At 39.0% G+C, this 17,634-nt stretch overlaps 5 protein-coding genes across 5 annotated transcripts; 3 read left to right on the forward strand and 2 right to left on the reverse strand.

The window, feature by feature from the left end:
* Positions 1-92: 92 nt before the first annotated feature.
* Positions 93-2,780, reverse strand: LOC119223436 (post-GPI attachment to proteins factor 2-like). The gene is made up of 6 exons (XM_037480787.2): positions 2,434-2,780; positions 2,046-2,219; positions 1,713-1,962; positions 1,252-1,358; positions 1,072-1,180; positions 93-953 (listed from the first exon to the last, which is right to left on the reverse strand). The coding sequence occupies exons 2-6, from the start codon at positions 2,211-2,213 to the stop codon at positions 823-825; spliced, it is 765 nt and encodes a 254-aa protein (XP_037336684.1). The 5' UTR covers positions 2,214-2,219; positions 2,434-2,780; the 3' UTR covers positions 93-822.
* Positions 2,781-2,907: 127 nt separating this feature from the next.
* chrna10a (cholinergic receptor, nicotinic, alpha 10a) lies at positions 2,908-8,027 on the forward strand. The gene is given in 5 exon segments (XM_037480457.2): positions 2,908-3,203; positions 4,147-4,292; positions 4,419-4,573; positions 5,198-5,730; positions 5,823-8,027. Coding segments are annotated over 5 exon segments (1,596 nt in total). The 5' UTR covers positions 2,908-3,142; the 3' UTR covers positions 6,524-8,027.
* Positions 8,028-8,099: 72 nt separating this feature from the next.
* Positions 8,100-9,029, reverse strand: LOC119223356 (olfactory receptor 7C1-like). The gene has a single exon (XM_037480668.2). The coding sequence runs from the start codon at positions 9,027-9,029 to the stop codon at positions 8,100-8,102; it is 930 nt and encodes a 309-aa protein (XP_037336565.1).
* A 2,631-nt stretch (positions 9,030-11,660) lies between these two features.
* LOC134127044 (olfactory receptor 8G17-like) lies at positions 11,661-12,617 on the forward strand. The gene has a single exon (XM_062561651.1). It carries the CDS (start codon positions 11,661-11,663, stop codon positions 12,615-12,617), a length of 957 nt encoding a protein of 318 aa, XP_062417635.1.
* A 2,325-nt stretch (positions 12,618-14,942) lies between these two features.
* On the forward strand, positions 14,943-15,884 carry LOC119226273 (putative gustatory receptor clone PTE03). The gene has a single exon (XM_037484088.2). The coding sequence runs from the start codon at positions 14,943-14,945 to the stop codon at positions 15,882-15,884; it is 942 nt and encodes a 313-aa protein (XP_037339985.2).
* The last annotated feature ends 1,750 nt before the right edge of the window (positions 15,885-17,634 follow it).

Genomic DNA, 17,634 nt, shown 5'->3' on the forward strand with positions numbered 1-17,634 from the left:
ATGTGATCTTAATTTACACTAGAAAGTGAAAAATCAAAAGTTTTCAGTTTAAAAAAACAAATTGGTTTAAAGTTTTTCTCCATCAAAAATAAAATTCATGCTAGTACTTGCCAATACGTCCGTCATCCAGGTCGGCTTTGAGGGGGGGATAGAAAAGCACTTAAGGGTATTAGTAAGGGTAGAGTATTTTGCTTTGGGCTACACTCATTTCGAAACACCATTATTTTAAGTAGACATATCTATCTTACATCCCATAAGGATTGAAGTTTTGCAAGGATTATGGAAAAGCATCATTATGTGTAAAATACATTCACCAAGGTAAATGACGTGCCTCTAACACATTTTTCTTCATTGATTTGCATTTGTATACAGCACTATGAAGTTCTGGGTCAAAGTTAAGGGGCAATACGGCCACATGTAGTACAGATTGTTCACATTTGACAACTGCTGCATGATTTCAACCACTGACTGTATTGAAATAAGTAGACCAAGCATCTAGTTGTTTTTGAATTACTGTCACTTTACTTTGGCACACATACAGTAAGACCACATCTTGTTGTGCTTTGTACAAAAGTTGAGATTTCACATTACATAACATGTACTACTGTGTGTAGGTGAAGTTATCTGTGAATGAGACACTGAGGCAAAAAAGCACTTGGGGATCACTGAATTGCCTGTACAGTGGCACATGTGCTTGTCTGGCCTCGTGGAAATATGTGGAGAGGGCCTTCATCCCACTCATCCCAGTTGTGCAGTATTAAGGCTGTTCCCATCAGGTAAAAGTGTGGTTATACATTCAGCACTTGGTGCTTGAGGTTCTAGTCAGAAGTCTTTGTCTTCGCAGGACGAAATCACCATGACCTCCCGGTTCTTAAAGTCCCACACTGCTGTGAGATGGAAGGCCATGTTGGAGACAACCACTAGGTACTCAAACAGGGCAAATAAAGTGTAACCTGTGAAAAGAAGAAACAGAGATACATCATGGACACGTTTTGTGTCATGTTTCTTGAAGCGTTATAACCTCTTACAGATGAGATCTAATGAATCAAAGTGATTTAACACCCTACTTACTCCCTGATTCGCAGTACATGTTGTGTTTCCAATAGAAGAATCCAGCCAAACCACAGAAGGACACATTAAGAAGTAAGAAGCGCACTTTCCAACAGTGAGACTTGGCATCCTGAAAGGAAGATGACAATCAACACAGAAAAGTAGACCTGAAGTGGGGGAAATGCATTTGGCATTCCTTACCTCAGGACTCAACGAATTCTTCTTAATAGTCTTCCATAAACGGCAAGTAATCGCCATGTAGAAAAGGGAACTGGCAAGGAAGAGCACAAAGCCTTCCTTGTGTACAACTGAGGATACAATATATACAGAGAGAGGGGACAGATAGTCATTGTAGCCATGAGTTTCCAAATAAAATACTTTGAGGCAATGCATCTGTGACCCACGGCTTTACTGAAGCTGTACTTCAAACAATTGAAAATATTTAAAATACAATCATCAATATATTATTAATTTTGCTGAATATATTAGTTTAGAATAAAAAAATAGTCAGCATTTTTTAATGTTAGCACCAACAGGTCAAAGCCTTCAAATCCATTAGTATGTGCAATTCAATTCAAAAGCTCTATTAACTTAAAATGTAAATCAAAGGGAAATCAGTGGTTTAAATAAAACCTTTCCAATAAAAACTAAGGAGTACTCACAGTACGTTTCATTCGATGACACATACGTGAGGAGCATGAGGCCGAGGTTTTCACAAACGGAAAAGGCCAGACTGAAGCAACCGAGTGAACTCTCCGGGAACCTCGAGGCAAACCGTGCCTTGTAAAATTTGAAGTAGGTGAATGCCACCAGGAGCCTCGGAGCCGAGTGCAGTCCGATACAGAACCGCCATATGTGGCACTCTGGGCTCAGGCTTATTGAGGCACTGATGGATGGCAAGTAATTAGGGACCTGTAAACACAGAAACTATTTAAACGACCTGAGCATCAGAAGCAAAAGATGGCATGGTGCAGTTTGCCAAATGAGTAAATTACCCGGCAATGTGTACCAGTAGAGTCGTCATAATGATAAACAGAGGATATAAAGATGCAGGTTATTAGTCCAATCAGTGGTAGGCACACAGTAAACCCAACACAGGCGCCGAATGATAGCCTGATGACCAGGGGCCTCTCGTGCCCCAAGATACTGGAGCCCTGTAGCATCTTGGTCTGAAACAGTGGGAAATGCCTCATTTTAAAAATGTCGAGGCGAGGCATGTGTGATACTTGTGACATAACTTCCTCCAAAAACGATAGGCTACATATGAGGTATTTATGGACAGGCCTATATTGTCAATATTTAATCAGTTATGTTAGGACATTTTGATACTCTGGCATGCAGTAACTGAACATATGCAGTCTTAAAATACCGGAACCAACTTACCTCGAATAGGTTTGCTGTTTACCAACTAATGCCGCCACACAAGGGCACGCCCGTATGCGTGTCAATGCTATTACAACAACACTCGTGATAACACGCTGCAGGATGGATCCGGGTATTCTGATATGCCAACAATAGCATGCAGCACCTCAGATAGAGCAGCGCGTCGTGCAGCGGATCCCACATCCACGTGACACCTTTGCCATTCGGTACATTTCACCTGATTGCTCGCAAAGGACGACAGCAGGGCAGCGAATCCAGCATCCTGCTCCCTGGGCGACAAAAAGTGGGAGGAAAACACGGTCACAGCATGAAAGGCATCAGTACCCGGAAGAGAGAGCGAGCGGAGGAGAGTGCACAGGATGCTGCGTTAGGGCGGCGCAGCCTATCCACGCGGGGACGCGCATCACGGACCGTCATGTGGTTATGAGTAGTGCGTTAAGTAACTATTTTCGAAAACAGATGTTGTTTTGCTGCTATTGCGACTGGCGGTGCATGCACGAGAACAAATTCGTTATCCATTTGTGTAGCAGTAAGTGTAAGTTTGTGCGTTTGGCATGCGGTTAACATGTGGGGCCGCCCCGCCTCTCCTCGGCTTTCCTCTCTCCCGATCACACGTCACGCTCCGCTGGTGACCTTTGCTGAAGGAAACTCTTTATAGGCACACAGCAGCCCAGATGCTCCTGGGATCGAGATCGTTTGTTTCAGCAAGATGAAAAGATGGAGAACCCAAATGTTATGTCGCTTGCTTCTGTGTGTCACTATTTTACCAAGTAAGTTTCCGTTTATTTGAAATGACCCCGTGTTCTCTTAAATAATGCATTATGTGTCATATTGTTTGCCGTTTAATGCAGTTTTAGGTAAATCTCAGAGAGACAACCTGTGCCAGAAAGGGTGACGAGGATGTGATTTATGATTTTTATGATTTATTAATTTGCACAAATCAAGCAATACAAAATTAACAACAGTATAAATTTGTATTACTGTGCAGGAAGGAGCAAAAAATAGGCAACTGGGCTTATTTGAAGCATCTGGATGAACATGTGCATAAAGTGTTGTTGATCAACTCTGATTGGCCGAGCTCTGAGAATGTTATTGTTTAACAGTTAAAATGATTAATTCATTTCCTTTTAGATTTCCATTCCTCTTCCAAGCAAACCCACAATCCGAAAAAGAAGCAGTTGTTGAGGGATTTGCTAACATAACATAATCCCGCAGACGTTCTTTGCATCCTGCTCAGAGGCTTTACTGAAGCAGCGTTTCAGGGTTGACATCTGGCTGGCCCAAATCCATTGTTGACAGGGAGACGAGCTGCTGTTATAAAACAATCCAGTGTTTCCATTTTAAAACTATGCATGCATCTCATAGAAGGGTTTCTGATAACATGTGCCAGTACCAATGTATAAGTAACATTAATTATGTTCCTTATTATCATAGCTCCACCCACCACACGGGGGACCAATGAAAGACACTGCTGGCAGATGTGCATGAAGTCTTTCTAGAGTTTATACAACAATCTGATATTCCTCTTTTTTCCTCTTTCACCATCTGTCATGCAAATTCTCCACATAATCCATATCCCAGCATTTTCTCTGAATGTCAATGGGCAGAAAATGGATAGATCCAAACTCATCGCATCGGAATATCCTGTGAAAGTGAAACACAACATGAGCTTTTTGGCGATGTGACTGTGAATCCTTTCTCTCCCTGTCTCAGCCTGTTGGTGTGCTCAGGGGAAATACGCTCAGAAGCTCTTGACCGATTTATTCACCAACTATACGAGCGCGCTGAGGCCTGTGGAGGACACAAACACCATCCTGAATGTGACCCTGCAGGTTACGCTGTCACAGATTATCGACATGGTAAAACAGCGCACCACATCCGTGGAGCAACCCACTCAATAATGCCCCGTTTATATTTGATCATAATCCTCTTTTACCTGAAATCTCCCCTGTTGTCAAGTATTTATAATCTCTAATGTTTTTCAGGACGAGCGAAACCAAATTTTGACTGCATATTTATGGATACGGCAAGTGTGGTTTGATGCGCACCTCAAATGGAATAAAGATGATTACGATGGACTCGATACCATCCGCATACCTAGTAGTTATGTATGGAGACCTGATATAGTCCTATATAACAAGTAGGTCGGATTGGTATTGAGTTAATCATTCAGGGACAATCGCATTCTACTATTTATTGATCAGAATAAAAGGCACAAGCTGAACAGTCCTTGAAGCCATTATTCTTAAGAGTGTCCAGGCCTTTGTCTGATTTTTATACAGAAAAATGCTGAGAAAAACAAAATAATACAGACTGAACATTTACAATTTAATTTATCACTTCTATGCAAAAGATGAAGGACATACATGTACATATTGTGAGTAGTATTTTCTTAACCAGAGAGTAAGAATTCCCTCACACATAACCTGATAATTGCTATATGTACAATCAAACACAGACAGTTTCAAACAGGTTCAGCATTTCTGAAGTGTAAAATACAGACATAATACTGAGGAATGAGTGCAACTCTCTCAAATGTGTTGACTCTCCCCCCCAGTTGGTGCACTTGTGCCTTTGTATCCTGACCAAATGTTGTCCACCTTCTTCGGGACATAACAACTGCTCCTCAATTATATCTGAAAAGTTATTTAACCTAGAGTACCAGTCACTTTCTCATTCAATTGAATGAGCAAATGTGTCCAAACCTTTGACTGGTACTTTATCCAAATGATCTCTTGGTATGAACCTTTTCTCTGTTTGTCAGTGCTGATGACCACTTCACTGGCTCCATGGACACCAACGTGGTGATCCGGCATGATGGCCAGATGATGTGGGACTCCCCGGCTATCACCAAGAGCTCCTGCAAAGTGGACGTGTCTTACTTCCCCTTCGACGCTCAGCAGTGCAGGTTCACCTAAGGCTCCTGGACCTACAACGGTAACCAGCTGGACATCCTGAATGCCATGGAGAGCGCAGACCTGGCCGACCTGGTGGAAAATGTGGAGTGGGTGGTGCTGGGAATGCCGGCCAATAAGAACATAGTTCAGTATGGCTGCTGCGCTGACCCTTACCCTGACGTGACCTTCACACTGAAGCTGAACAGAAGAGCGTCCTTTTATGTCTACAACTTGCTCATACCATGTGTGATGATCTCTTTCTTGGCGCCACTGGGCTTCTACCTGCCCGCTGACTCTGGAGAGAAGGTGTCATTGGGTGTCACCGTGATGCTGGCACTCACTGTCTTTCAGCTGTTGGTTGCAGAGATTATGCCACCCTCTGAGAATGTGCCACTTATTGGTAAGGGCCGTACAATGGAGTGAAATACAAAACTTGTGTTACAATTGCGAGTGGCAACTCTGTTGATTTCCCTCTCTCCTTTGCTTCCACAGGAAAGTATTACATTGCAACCATGACCATGATCACGACCTCCACTGCCCTGACTATCTTCATTATGAACATACACCACTGTGGTCCAGATGCCAAGCCTGTTCCCAAGTGGGCCAAGAAAGTCATTCTGCAGTACATGGCCAGAATGTGTTTTGTCTACGAAGTGGGGGAGAACTGCATGTCACCTCAGTCGGAGAAAGAGGAGCCTCCACTCGTAAGGAACACCAACTGCGGCATGAATGGTCAGGCAGGGCCGGGCAGAGAGGACTGTGTCTTCAAAATGGAGACAGGGCACGAGGCAGTGGGCTCCTCGTACGCAGAGGAGAGGGAAGACATGGATCAGACGATGAGCCCAATAGGCTCCATCGGGAAGAACCCCACCAGCAACTACAGCGCTTGGAAACATGGCATTTACATGAGCATGGACTGTGGAGAGGCAGGGGGTCAGACCAGATGCAGGAAGGGAGGTGTGAGCGATGGAGAGAGAAGAGACGGAGAGGTTTCGTGCAACAGCCAAAGCAGTGAGAGGCAGGTACTGCGTAACATTGAGTACATAGCCAACTGTTACAGAGATCAGAGGGCAACACAGAAAAGGACTGGGGAGTGGAAGAAAGTTGCTAAAGTTTTAGACCGCTTCTTCATGTGGATATTCTTCATCATGGTCTTTTTCCTGAGCCTTCTCATTATGGGCAAAGCCATCTAACATCTGGTCTGACAAGCGGCCCTCACTCTGAGAGTGTTACTGTACCCGATGATTTAATGGTATTAATGCTTTATTCTGAATGATGCCATCACCCACCTGACTGCATTCCTAATTATTAGAATTAGACAATTAATACATTGATTGGTTTTGTTGTTGTCAACTTGCATTCCCAACTTTAGTCACAATACTGTGTGAAAGTAATTATGCTCATAAATAGTAAGTCAGTAAATCAACACATATTCCACAATATGGATTAGTTCCTGTTAATGTATTTCATTAATCAAGGAGTTCAAAGACGCAGCCCAAAGCAGTGGCAAATGAATGTGCCATCCATTGCTGCCTCAGACATTTCAAACATGATTACTTATTGTTTTATCTGTTAAAAATGTAAAATCAGGACCGTAGTTCTGAAACCATTTCATTATTCTCAAATTAAATAGACAGATTATATAAAAGCTTAAGGTAATAATTATTTCAATATAGTGTGATAGATTAAGTCATTTATTTATCCGGGAAAATGTCCTTTAACTTTCATGACATGAACCAGTGAATAAAGAAGGATCATTCAACTTTACAGATCCGTAGGTCAAGTTTTACGACCAGAACAAAAGAAAACAGCACCCCAGGCTTCCTAACATGGATTATCAGTTGAATCCCCATGATTATCACCATCTGCTCTTCTCTTATGTGTATTATACGAGGCCTTTATGTGGCAGAATGGGCCATGAGTCATTGATTTGAACCCAAAGGGAAGTAAAGAGCTTAATCAGCACAACTGTGCTTTGAAACAGTGTCAATTTGAAATAGTTTTGTTTGAGACATGTGCAAGGTCAAGTAAACAGACCTTTCAACAAGACCTCAGACTACCACAACTTTACATAAAAGGAAAGTACCTCAGGTTATAATCATTAAGTCAATTTAGGATTTTGTCATTCAATAAGAAGTTTAATATCAAGTTAAAAAGATACTTGAAAAAGCAAACACCTGTTCATTTGGGACAGTTTTATTGTTGGGAAATCTAAAACAATTACAATTCATTATATGCACAAATCAAGTGAATGTTTTGTTGTATTGTGGTGTTGTTGTACCGTAGTGACACTGTAGCGACACTGTAATTTCATTTTGTATGAGTTATCAACGTTTGTTCAAAATGTCTAGGCTATATGAAACATTACACAGTCCAAGGAACTCGGGAGGAGGCAAAGCCAAAAGAAAGTGTGATGATAGTGATATTAAGTGATAAGTGACATTAAGACACAATGGTAGAGAGTCCGTTACTGGGGTCTAGCACACGGGGGCCACTAGACCCTCATTATACCATCTTGAAACTTTATGACATTTTCTGTTGAGCTTAAAAATTCTACCTGCAAATAGATCACACGGAATTGGATGACAGAACACAATTTCCTTTCCTTTTATCAAAAAAATGTATAACAAAACATTTGCATTTAATTGAGAGTGTACATAAATAATGTTCTATTTCAATTATAAATGGTTTCAATTGAAACAAGTGTACCAGTGTTATTTGTCTCTATTTTTTCAAAGTTACAAAACTAATAAGAGGAAAAAGAAAGTATCAGATTGAATCCACTTTTCTTTGCAGTATTTGGATAATTTTATCCCGTAATGTTCTTGACTGCATTCCATAAATGATTGGATTTAAATTGGCAGGGACCACATGAAATAAAATGTAGGCAATTTTCCTTAAGTCTGGATAGTTTGGAAAACGATGCAATATGATGGTCAAGAACCCCGACCAGAGCATAATGAGATACAGAACAAGGTGGCTGGTGCAGGTTTGAAGTGCTCTGTTATTCAACTCTTTGCTTTTCTTCAGCCAGCAAACGACAGCTATTCTGAAATAGGTCACAGCTATGCCTCCCATCGAGCAACTGAACAGCACAACCGTGAAGAAGAGTCCATAGATATTGTTGATGGACACGTCCTCACAGGAGAGCTTGAACAGCGACGCGTTGTCACAGTAAGCGTTTTGTATCACGGACCTGCAGCGGGACAGCCTCACCGTGAGACCTATCAGAACAGACACCAGCACCAGCGACACCGCCCATGCAGTGGCTGACAGCAAAACTACAGCTTTGGGGGTCATAATGGAGGTGTACCTCAAGGGGTGACATATCGCCACGTACCTGTCTATCGCCATAATGATGAGGATCATGTGGGAGGCTGATCCGAACGTGTGGCTGTGAAAGGCTTGGGCCACACACTGGTTGTAGGTGATGAAGCGTTCTGTTGAAATGACGTGAGCCATCAGCTGAGGCAGTAGGACTGTGTTGCCTATGAGATCGTTGACGGAAAGGTTGCAAAAAAGAATGTACATGGGCTGGTGCAACTTCTTCTCAGTGATGATGAGCACAAGGAGTCCGATGTTAGAGCAAAGCAAGGTGAGGTAGACAAAGAGCAGTAAGAAAAACAAAGGGTACATGAACTCTGGGGATATGTCAAAGCCTTGAATCTTTAGGATGTCACTTGTCGTGTTGCTCTCCATTCTTGGTCAACTGATGAAAACCCAAAAGGGAGAAAGAAATTTCAAAAGCTTTCACAGTGATAGGTGGAACGACAACGTATCAGCAAACATTTTGGATAACATATCAGGCATATTTTTGTTGTTAAATGCACCTTTCGTTCTTTAATTCAAAAGGACAAAGTCAAAAAAAGAAGACAATAAAAAAGAAGACAACATGAATAATAAATTAAATCCTAACAACAGCTAATAGGAATAAAGAAAATAATCAAATACTTGTTTAAAGGGCAATACTTACTTCTTTGACAATTAATTTCAGTCTTCTGCAGAAAGGCTGAGCGCAAATAAATTATTTAATGGGAAAAACCATTACATTATGAACCAAAAAGCATAATTTTGACCTATTCTGTACAGAGTTACAATGCAATGATTATGAGCTGTGTCCTGTACATGAATGCCTGAGGAGGTGGGATTCACAACTCAGCAGCAACCAGATCTTTATCTACTTTATGTTCAGCGTCACTAACATGTGACGTCAATCCACTGTCCTCATCATTAGATTGCAAATGTTTAATCTAACAACAGTTAAGCTCCTCTTGGTCAGGAATATCAAGTTAATATTTTTTCATTTATTTTGTTTTGACACAGAAACCTGTCACTAGTCAAACCAAACAAGTACCTTTAACTACTTATATTTATGGATGACGTTAATTCAGTTAAAAGCTATGCAACTACGTGTAAGCAACATTGGGATTAAAATAAAAAGTATTTCTTTACTTAATCTGTACGTAATACAATTTAATCTTTATTTAAATAAAGTCAGCACTAAAGTTGGAATATTCATTTAGCACTTGATTGAAAGCTTTCTAATTTGTCTAATTTGCCTTTGTCTGTGTCTCACCACTAGTCAGATGGATTGAAGTTAGAAAAACAGAAGTTAAATCAAAGCCCAAATAACAGCCTAATAAAAGCAAGTAAATCTATGGGACGAGTTCATTTTAAAGTTTGCTTGATTTGAATCTGCCCAAAAAGAAACCTAAGAAAACTCATCAAGAATATTTGAACCTTAAAAAGGCCACAGAGAACAGACTCACTTTGCTGTAAGGAGACACAGCTAATCACGGAATCAAACCAAAGGCCTCATTCTAAACTGGGGAAATAAAACAACATTTTTTTTTAGTCAAATCAATTATCAATGTAACTCAAGGGTCCATCATGTCCATTTCTCCTGGGTGAGATGATTAGTGATAATGTCCAAACCGCTTGTTTGTTTGCAGGACCCAGAGCCTTGCTCCCAAAGGCATGATGTGACCACTTCAGTGCACTTTTTCAATTAGCAAATTTATTCTGGAACATATAAAACAAGAGAAAAAGGCTGTATAGTATGTGATGTTTTTTTTTAATCTAATGAGCCATTTGTCATATGCATTCAAACTGTGGATTTCTAATAAAATGTTTGCAGTTTGTTTGTCACATGCAGACTAACATGTTACAGCCTCCCCTGGGAGTTATTAAACAACATCCTTCATTAGCAAACAAGGAATTACTCACTCTCCAGGGATTAATTACAATTTGAGACAGTTAATACCTGTATTGACTGCATCTCAATGGGGCTCATTAATACATTTGTTTTGACAAAGTAATGATGCATCTAACTGATGTAACCTTTTCCATTTTGTTGTGTGTCATAGTTGTTTTTGTGTGTTATCAATACAACCTTTTTTGAATGAACATAAACTTAAGAAGATATGACTTCAGAGCCTTCCTAGGAGACCTTCCTTGTACTGGAGTACTGGAGGGCAAATATGTGGTTTTGGTACCTGAATTTCTTACAATTCCAACTTTGCAACATCTCTGAAACCTGTCAAAAGAAATGTCAAAGGTGACTATGATTGTAAAATCGTGAATAGTATCTGTTGATTGGGTGGAGAGACACAATGTTATAATTGCCATAAGAAGACGTTCTATTTATACCTGCAGTTCTATTATAGTTGAGGTTGGATTTTTAGTTAGACCTTATTTTCCGAATTTCTTTCTGTAACCAACGTTTAAAAAAAGGCAAAATTCAGAATGACGCATGAACACATTAACCACAAAGCTAGAGCAGGAAAATGGAAGTTGTACACATGTATAAATATAGTTTGTCATATACAATATGACAAATACCCCACAACAATATTTGTTAACATCCATTGACAGTGAGCAGGAGCGACTTCCCAAAGGGATTAATCTTTTATTTAGAAACATTTATATTGAGTAAAGACTAGAAAATTCTGATGTTCTCTGTTACATTGTAGTTGGTCAAACAAGCTTCACATCATATACAACTGCTTTATTACAATAGTACACTCTCCTCTGTTCTAATTGACTTGCTAATCAGTCATTCTTTGTCGGGTTTATCCATTTTAATTGTGAACTGACGGCATCCTCTCTAGATAACCTCTCTGGTCAATATTTCTAAAGAAGTAGTGTTTTCGTTATCGCTAAGCCAATGACAATCCCTGAGGCACAAGTGACGTGAACAAGTCATTGCTCTGTAAACATGGAATAAAGTAGGCTGGGCACAGCAGTTCTCCACAGTTCGTTGCGCCTGCTGTAGACAGTTTCAACCAATGACATTTATTTCTTTTTGATCTACAGTCAACGCGAGAATTAATGGAGAACACATCTTTTTCGTTCAGATCTGAGTTAACCCTCGACACATTTGTTATTCCACCTGGAGGAAAGTATCCCATCTTTTTGTTTGGTATTGCAATTTATTTCTTTAGTGTTTTTTGCAACCTGACGTTGTTGAGTTTGATCATTCTCAAAAAGAACCTTCACAAGCCCATGTATTTCTTCCTGATTAGTCTGCCCTTCAATGACTTGGTAGGCATAACTGCAATGTTACCCAAAGTGCTTTCAGACATTGTTACAGAGACAAACGTGGTTTACTATCCTCTTTGTGTTTTACAAGCCTTCTTGCTCCACATGTATGGTGGTGGAATTTTATTTATTCTCGCAGCAATGTCTTTTGATCGTTATGCCGCCATCTGCATGCCGCTACGCTACAGCTCCATCATGACCCCCAGAGTAGTCATGTGTATCATCTCACTAGTCTGGGGTCTTGACTTTGTCTTGATCGTATCCTTGTTCTCTTTGCAGACAAGGCTTCCCCGTTGTAAATCTGTGATCATGAATGTGTTCTGTGACAACCCGTCTCTTCTGAAGCTCACATGTGGAAACACGACACTCAACAATGTCCTAGGGTTATTTAACACAGCCGTAATGCAAGCTGTAAGTGTGTCTATTCAGGCGTTTTCCTATGTAAAGATACTGATCATGTGTGTGGTTACAAGAAGGTTGGAAGCAAAAACAAAAGCTGTCAACACGTGTGTCGCGCAGTTGCTTATTTTAATCATATTTGAGATTGTGGGCACTTTTACAATTTTATCTCATAGGTTAAAAAATGTCTCAGCTGACTTGCAAAAAATAATGGGTATGTTGATATTCCTTGTACCTCCGCTTTTGAATCCAATTGTATACGGGCTGTACACAACTGAAATACGGAACACTCTTTTGACAGTCTTAAAAAACAGATTGTCGGCCAACATTTTTACACAAGTGGGCTAGCTGCGCTAACTTTTTATATTATTGGGCTGCAAGGAGTTATCTCTGTTAGTGTCCCTAATAATGTAAACAACATCAACTATGCATGAAAGAGTAACAATTGCATGAACACAACCCAAAGTCCGTTCTGACTGTTTTCCTTTTACCTTGGGAAAACCAGCTTCCATCTTTTTGCAATTACATAAATATGTTATACTTGACTTTTTCTTGTTGTCACAAGTTTAAAAAATGTGCATTTTCATTGTTCTTTTTCATGTTTTTATTGGAGTGTGCATCGCTTTGTGTTTTCTATGTACGATGGATGTATTAGTTTCATACTGGACATCATTTAATAGGAAATAGTTCATTACATTACATTCAGACAATTTTCTATTCTCGTCTTAGTGTGTTCTTTACTTTGTGTTCACTTTTAAGTGTTCAATTGTTCCCGTTTGTATTTACATTTCGTGTAGTTTATTTGTCTGTAAACCATTTTATATCCATTACTCACACTTTAAATGTTGCAGTCTTGAATATACAGAAAATGTACAGTTTGTACAATGTTTCATGTGTGGTGCATTAATAAAATCTAAAAATGTAAAAACATATTCAAGTTTGTATTCATGTATTCAATCATATTCTGGATATTCATGATTTAATGATAACTGCAATATTTTACATTCACCCGAAAATTATATTTAATATCCAGTGCAACTTAATCCTTTAAGCCAAATGAGTCTTTATACAAAATGATGTCACAATATTCTTTACATATCCTTTTATCCATCTTTAGGATTACATGCTTTATGAATGGTTAGGATATGTTTATGAGCATGACAAACCTTACTTCATACATACATACATACATACATACATACATACATACATCATAGGCAGAGGTTACTTCTCTTCTGAAGAGTTGTACCATATTTCATTGAAATAAATGATTAGGCTTACAATGACAGCTAATGTATGTCAGGACCGGATTGTAAGGAGGACTCAGAAGCAGGGGGTTGACGCGTTAGGCCGTCTTTATTAGTCTCGTGGATCAAACAAAACACAAACGGCTGGGTGTTTCTACCAAAACTTCGAAAGTTCCCGACTAATTCTAAGAAAGTTTGCCAACAAAAATCACTCTTAGGAAAACAAAAAGGCCAAGTGTTCCAAGACAAGGCGAAAAGACTACTGTGGCTGTGGGAAGGCTTGGGTGGACAAGAGGTCGTACACTCAGGCACAAGACAAAGGGAGACGCAGACTATAAGACACATGAGGGGAATGGGAAACAGGTGGACACAATCAGGAATCAGGGGAGACGATTCGACTGGTGACATGAGGAAGGGCAAGTGACCTGAAACGAGAGGAAGGTTACTGCTTTCAAAATAAAACCGGAAATGACAAGACCAAAACATGAAGACAAGACCCCAACTTGACCTCACCCTGTGACAAGGTAACAGAAAGACTGAATTTCCACAATGAAGATTTATTTTTGATCAGGCTACTATTTTATGAACAAATTAGAAGCTGCCAGAGAAAGAGTGGAAAGGATGCAGATCCTAAATATTATATTTTTGCAATCCTTGTGTATCAGCATCATTCTTGGAATAGAATTTGAAATGTTTGACTGTGAAAGTAAGTATTTGTAAAACACCAAGATTAATGCCATTCCCATTCAGAGTTCTACATGTGGTGTAGTTACTGTCACTAGTGAAGGTAGGGAATACCTTTTCTGACCATTTACCAAGAGAAGAGTACAGTTGCTTCTCTAAGCTGTAGCCAATGCAAACAAAGAAATAAATCAACTTTGAGTGCTTTCATTCCTGACTCGTACGAACGTCAGTTTCCCTCCAAACGTGCATACCAAAGATTTCTCAAAATACTAGACTGAAGCATAGTATACAGTATAAAGCATTACCTATCCTACCTATCTAACCAATGTACCTGACTACGATGCAAGTTAAGCTATGTTGTTCAAACCTTTTAATCTGGGGTTAATATTTTGTAAATGGGAACCACATGTTTGAAACCATGTTGCATGATCAAAAAGTTTCTTTCATGATGTAATTGTGTATTTTAACCATTGCCCCAGGTGACAATTCCTGCTCCAGGCCCATGAGTCTTCTTTGTTGTTACAGTAATGGCATTACACAACATGGTCTTTTTTGTTGCGCCAAACAGCACAGTGCAGTTGAGGGTGGAGAGAACATACTGCAACAGGTATAAAACCAGCAGTACATTTGAATCAATGCGTGGCACGTCATTTAAAATAGCCTGTTGAAAAAAAACATTTATTTCAGGTGAGATTACTTCTTTCATTATCGGAGGCAAAAGCATCATATAGACTGTTTAACTATGTATGTAAATGCATCTTATATGGAATTACTTACACTTGCACCATTGGACTTAACTGCTACAAGCATGTATCCAGTGTTTGTATTTGGCACGCTCACGTATCTTATTATTGTCTTGTGCAACCTGTTGGTACTTGCAACTATTGCTGTGAGTAAAAAGTTACACAAGCCCATGTTTATCCTCCTGTTCAACTTGCCCATAAGTGACATGTTGGGCAGCACAGCTTTTTTCCCTCATCTTCTGTTCAGCATTGTGACACAGAACAGAGTAATTTCGCAACCTGCATGTATTACTCAGGCTTTTCTGATTCATTTCTACGGTTCAGGAAACATGCTGATCTTGAGTGCAATGGCATACGACAGATACATTGCAATATGTTGTCCTTTGAGGTATAATGCTATCATGAGTCCAAAAAAATTAATCAGAATCATTATTTTAATATGGTTAATAAATTTCTCAATGATGTTCACTTTATTTTTGTTGCTTGCGCGGTTCAGACTATGCAGGACAAATGTAGCGGACTTGTACTGTAACAATCCTTCATTAATGAAACTGGTTTGTGAGGACACCAGAATAAACAACATCTATGGGCTGCTTTCTGTAGTCATACTCATGGGAGGTCCGCTGTTAATGATAATATACACATATGCACAGATTTTGCGAACATGTGTCATGACTAATCAAACCGATGCCCGGAAGAAAGCCTTTCAGACTTGTGGTACACATTTAGTTATTTTCTTAATCTTACAAATTAATACTATCTTTACATTCATTTCTCATCGCATTCAGAGTGCCTCTCCGTACATTAGAAGGCTTCTTGGCATATCAATCTTATTATTTCCCCCTTTCTTGGACCCAATTATTTATGGACTAAAAACAAAAGAACTGAAGCAGAGCATAGAAATATTCCTAAAAAGAAACATTTTTTCAACCAAATTGTAACCGGTTATCTATTGTAATTAGAGTCGTGCTCACAATACTTTTGTGTTATATATTATGTTAACTAAACAAATTGTTTATGAAATCCCCTTTAATTGAAGGCTCCACTAACAACAATAGGCCATGTATTACTGCACCATGGAGAAGTTACACATTTCTTGTTGATTATTCCTTTTACAAATATGTTGAGTATTTCTCTGTAGCATTCGCATGTGATTGTTTGTACTTTATGTTTTCGTCAGCACTTCACAGGTTACAGAAGCTTGAGTCATTTCTCATCCTAAGGCTGACACTGGTAATAATGATATTGTGAGGTATGGAAAATGACATCAGCTGTGAACAGTAAACTGAATGACAAATCATTTCAAAACTGCTGAATGATATACCTACGTAATTGATGTAATTAAGATATCCAAAGCATAAAAAAACAACTACTGTAGAAACAAATGACAGGACACTGCAGAAAGTGATGCACGTTCTCTGCCCAAATGCATGAAAATGTATTGAAATGCAATAATAAATGTTCACTCTGTTGTGTACATTTTACAGTAGTAGGGAGTATGTAAACTGTGTGTATCTCACAACGGTGTTTACATTGTATGCATTATATGGACTGTTAGGTGGACTATTGATGAGGAAATAAAACACTATGATTTGATGGTTGTCTGGTTTTCTTAACATTACAATAACAGTATTGGTTAGTAAATTTCATTGTGTTTAACTTGACTCCAAATGGTGTACATCAGAAAATATTTCAAATTCGACTGTTTTTAATCAGTTCAACTTCATTACTTACTATTACTATTCCTTTCTTTCTTTTGTCCCTACAGGTAATCTCCAAATTATAGATAAATTCCTCAAATTAAAAGGAATGTAAAATATCAGCCAGGTTTCTCAGAGGAATTTAAGTGTGTTTTTGAGCTGCAATTGCAAGTTAAGAATTTCATGCTGGAAAACATTTCTCATTTGAAGTAAATGATTAATACGCTGTCATGTTAATATATTAAATGAGCGTGCATATTAAGATAGAAAAACAAAACATGGGAGGGTTACGGGAAGATTAAAATATAGTTGATTTGTGCAATACATGTTAAAGGGTGAAAAATATGTATGTATGCATTCCATAAAGTTTGAAAGGGGAATTACAAAAAAAGAAGACATGTCAGACTTTTAGTCGTCAGTATGTTCCAAAAACATACTACATCCTACACTCTCAATGATAAAAAATGAACTTATGTCTTTCATTAGATTTCTCTGGCTCAAATCCCCACGTCTTTCAAACCCCACCTCCTGTAGGTATGGTTGGCTTAATGTTAAAAAGCCCAAGCAGAGATTACCCTGTTTACGTCACTGAAGGTGAGGGTCATCGACACTCGTCACTCTCCACACAGCTGTTTCTTCTCTGATGCTACCACTGGGGGGCACATTACATATATATTATGCAATTGATCTAAACCTGCAGTAGGATTGTGATGACTGCCACATTGCAAGATCAACTTTTATTTGATATTTGTTACTTTTTACACTGGCCTGCAACTAATTGTGACAAGAACAATGACACTTTATAAACAGCTGCATCCTCGTTCATTTCGATTAGATCACTTCTTTCACATGGCAGTGAACTACTATATGTTTTTTGCAGGTATTTACGGCTCTGCAATTATTTTTGTAAAAAGCTAAAATGTTCTTATCCAAGAACACACCAACTGCTATAAATATATTCATATAAATAATATTAGTACATGTATTGAAA

The sequence above is a fragment of the Pungitius pungitius genome, chromosome 3 (genome assembly GCF_949316345.1).
Source record: "Pungitius pungitius chromosome 3, fPunPun2.1, whole genome shotgun sequence".
NCBI lineage: Eukaryota > Metazoa > Chordata > Actinopteri > Perciformes > Gasterosteidae > Pungitius > Pungitius pungitius.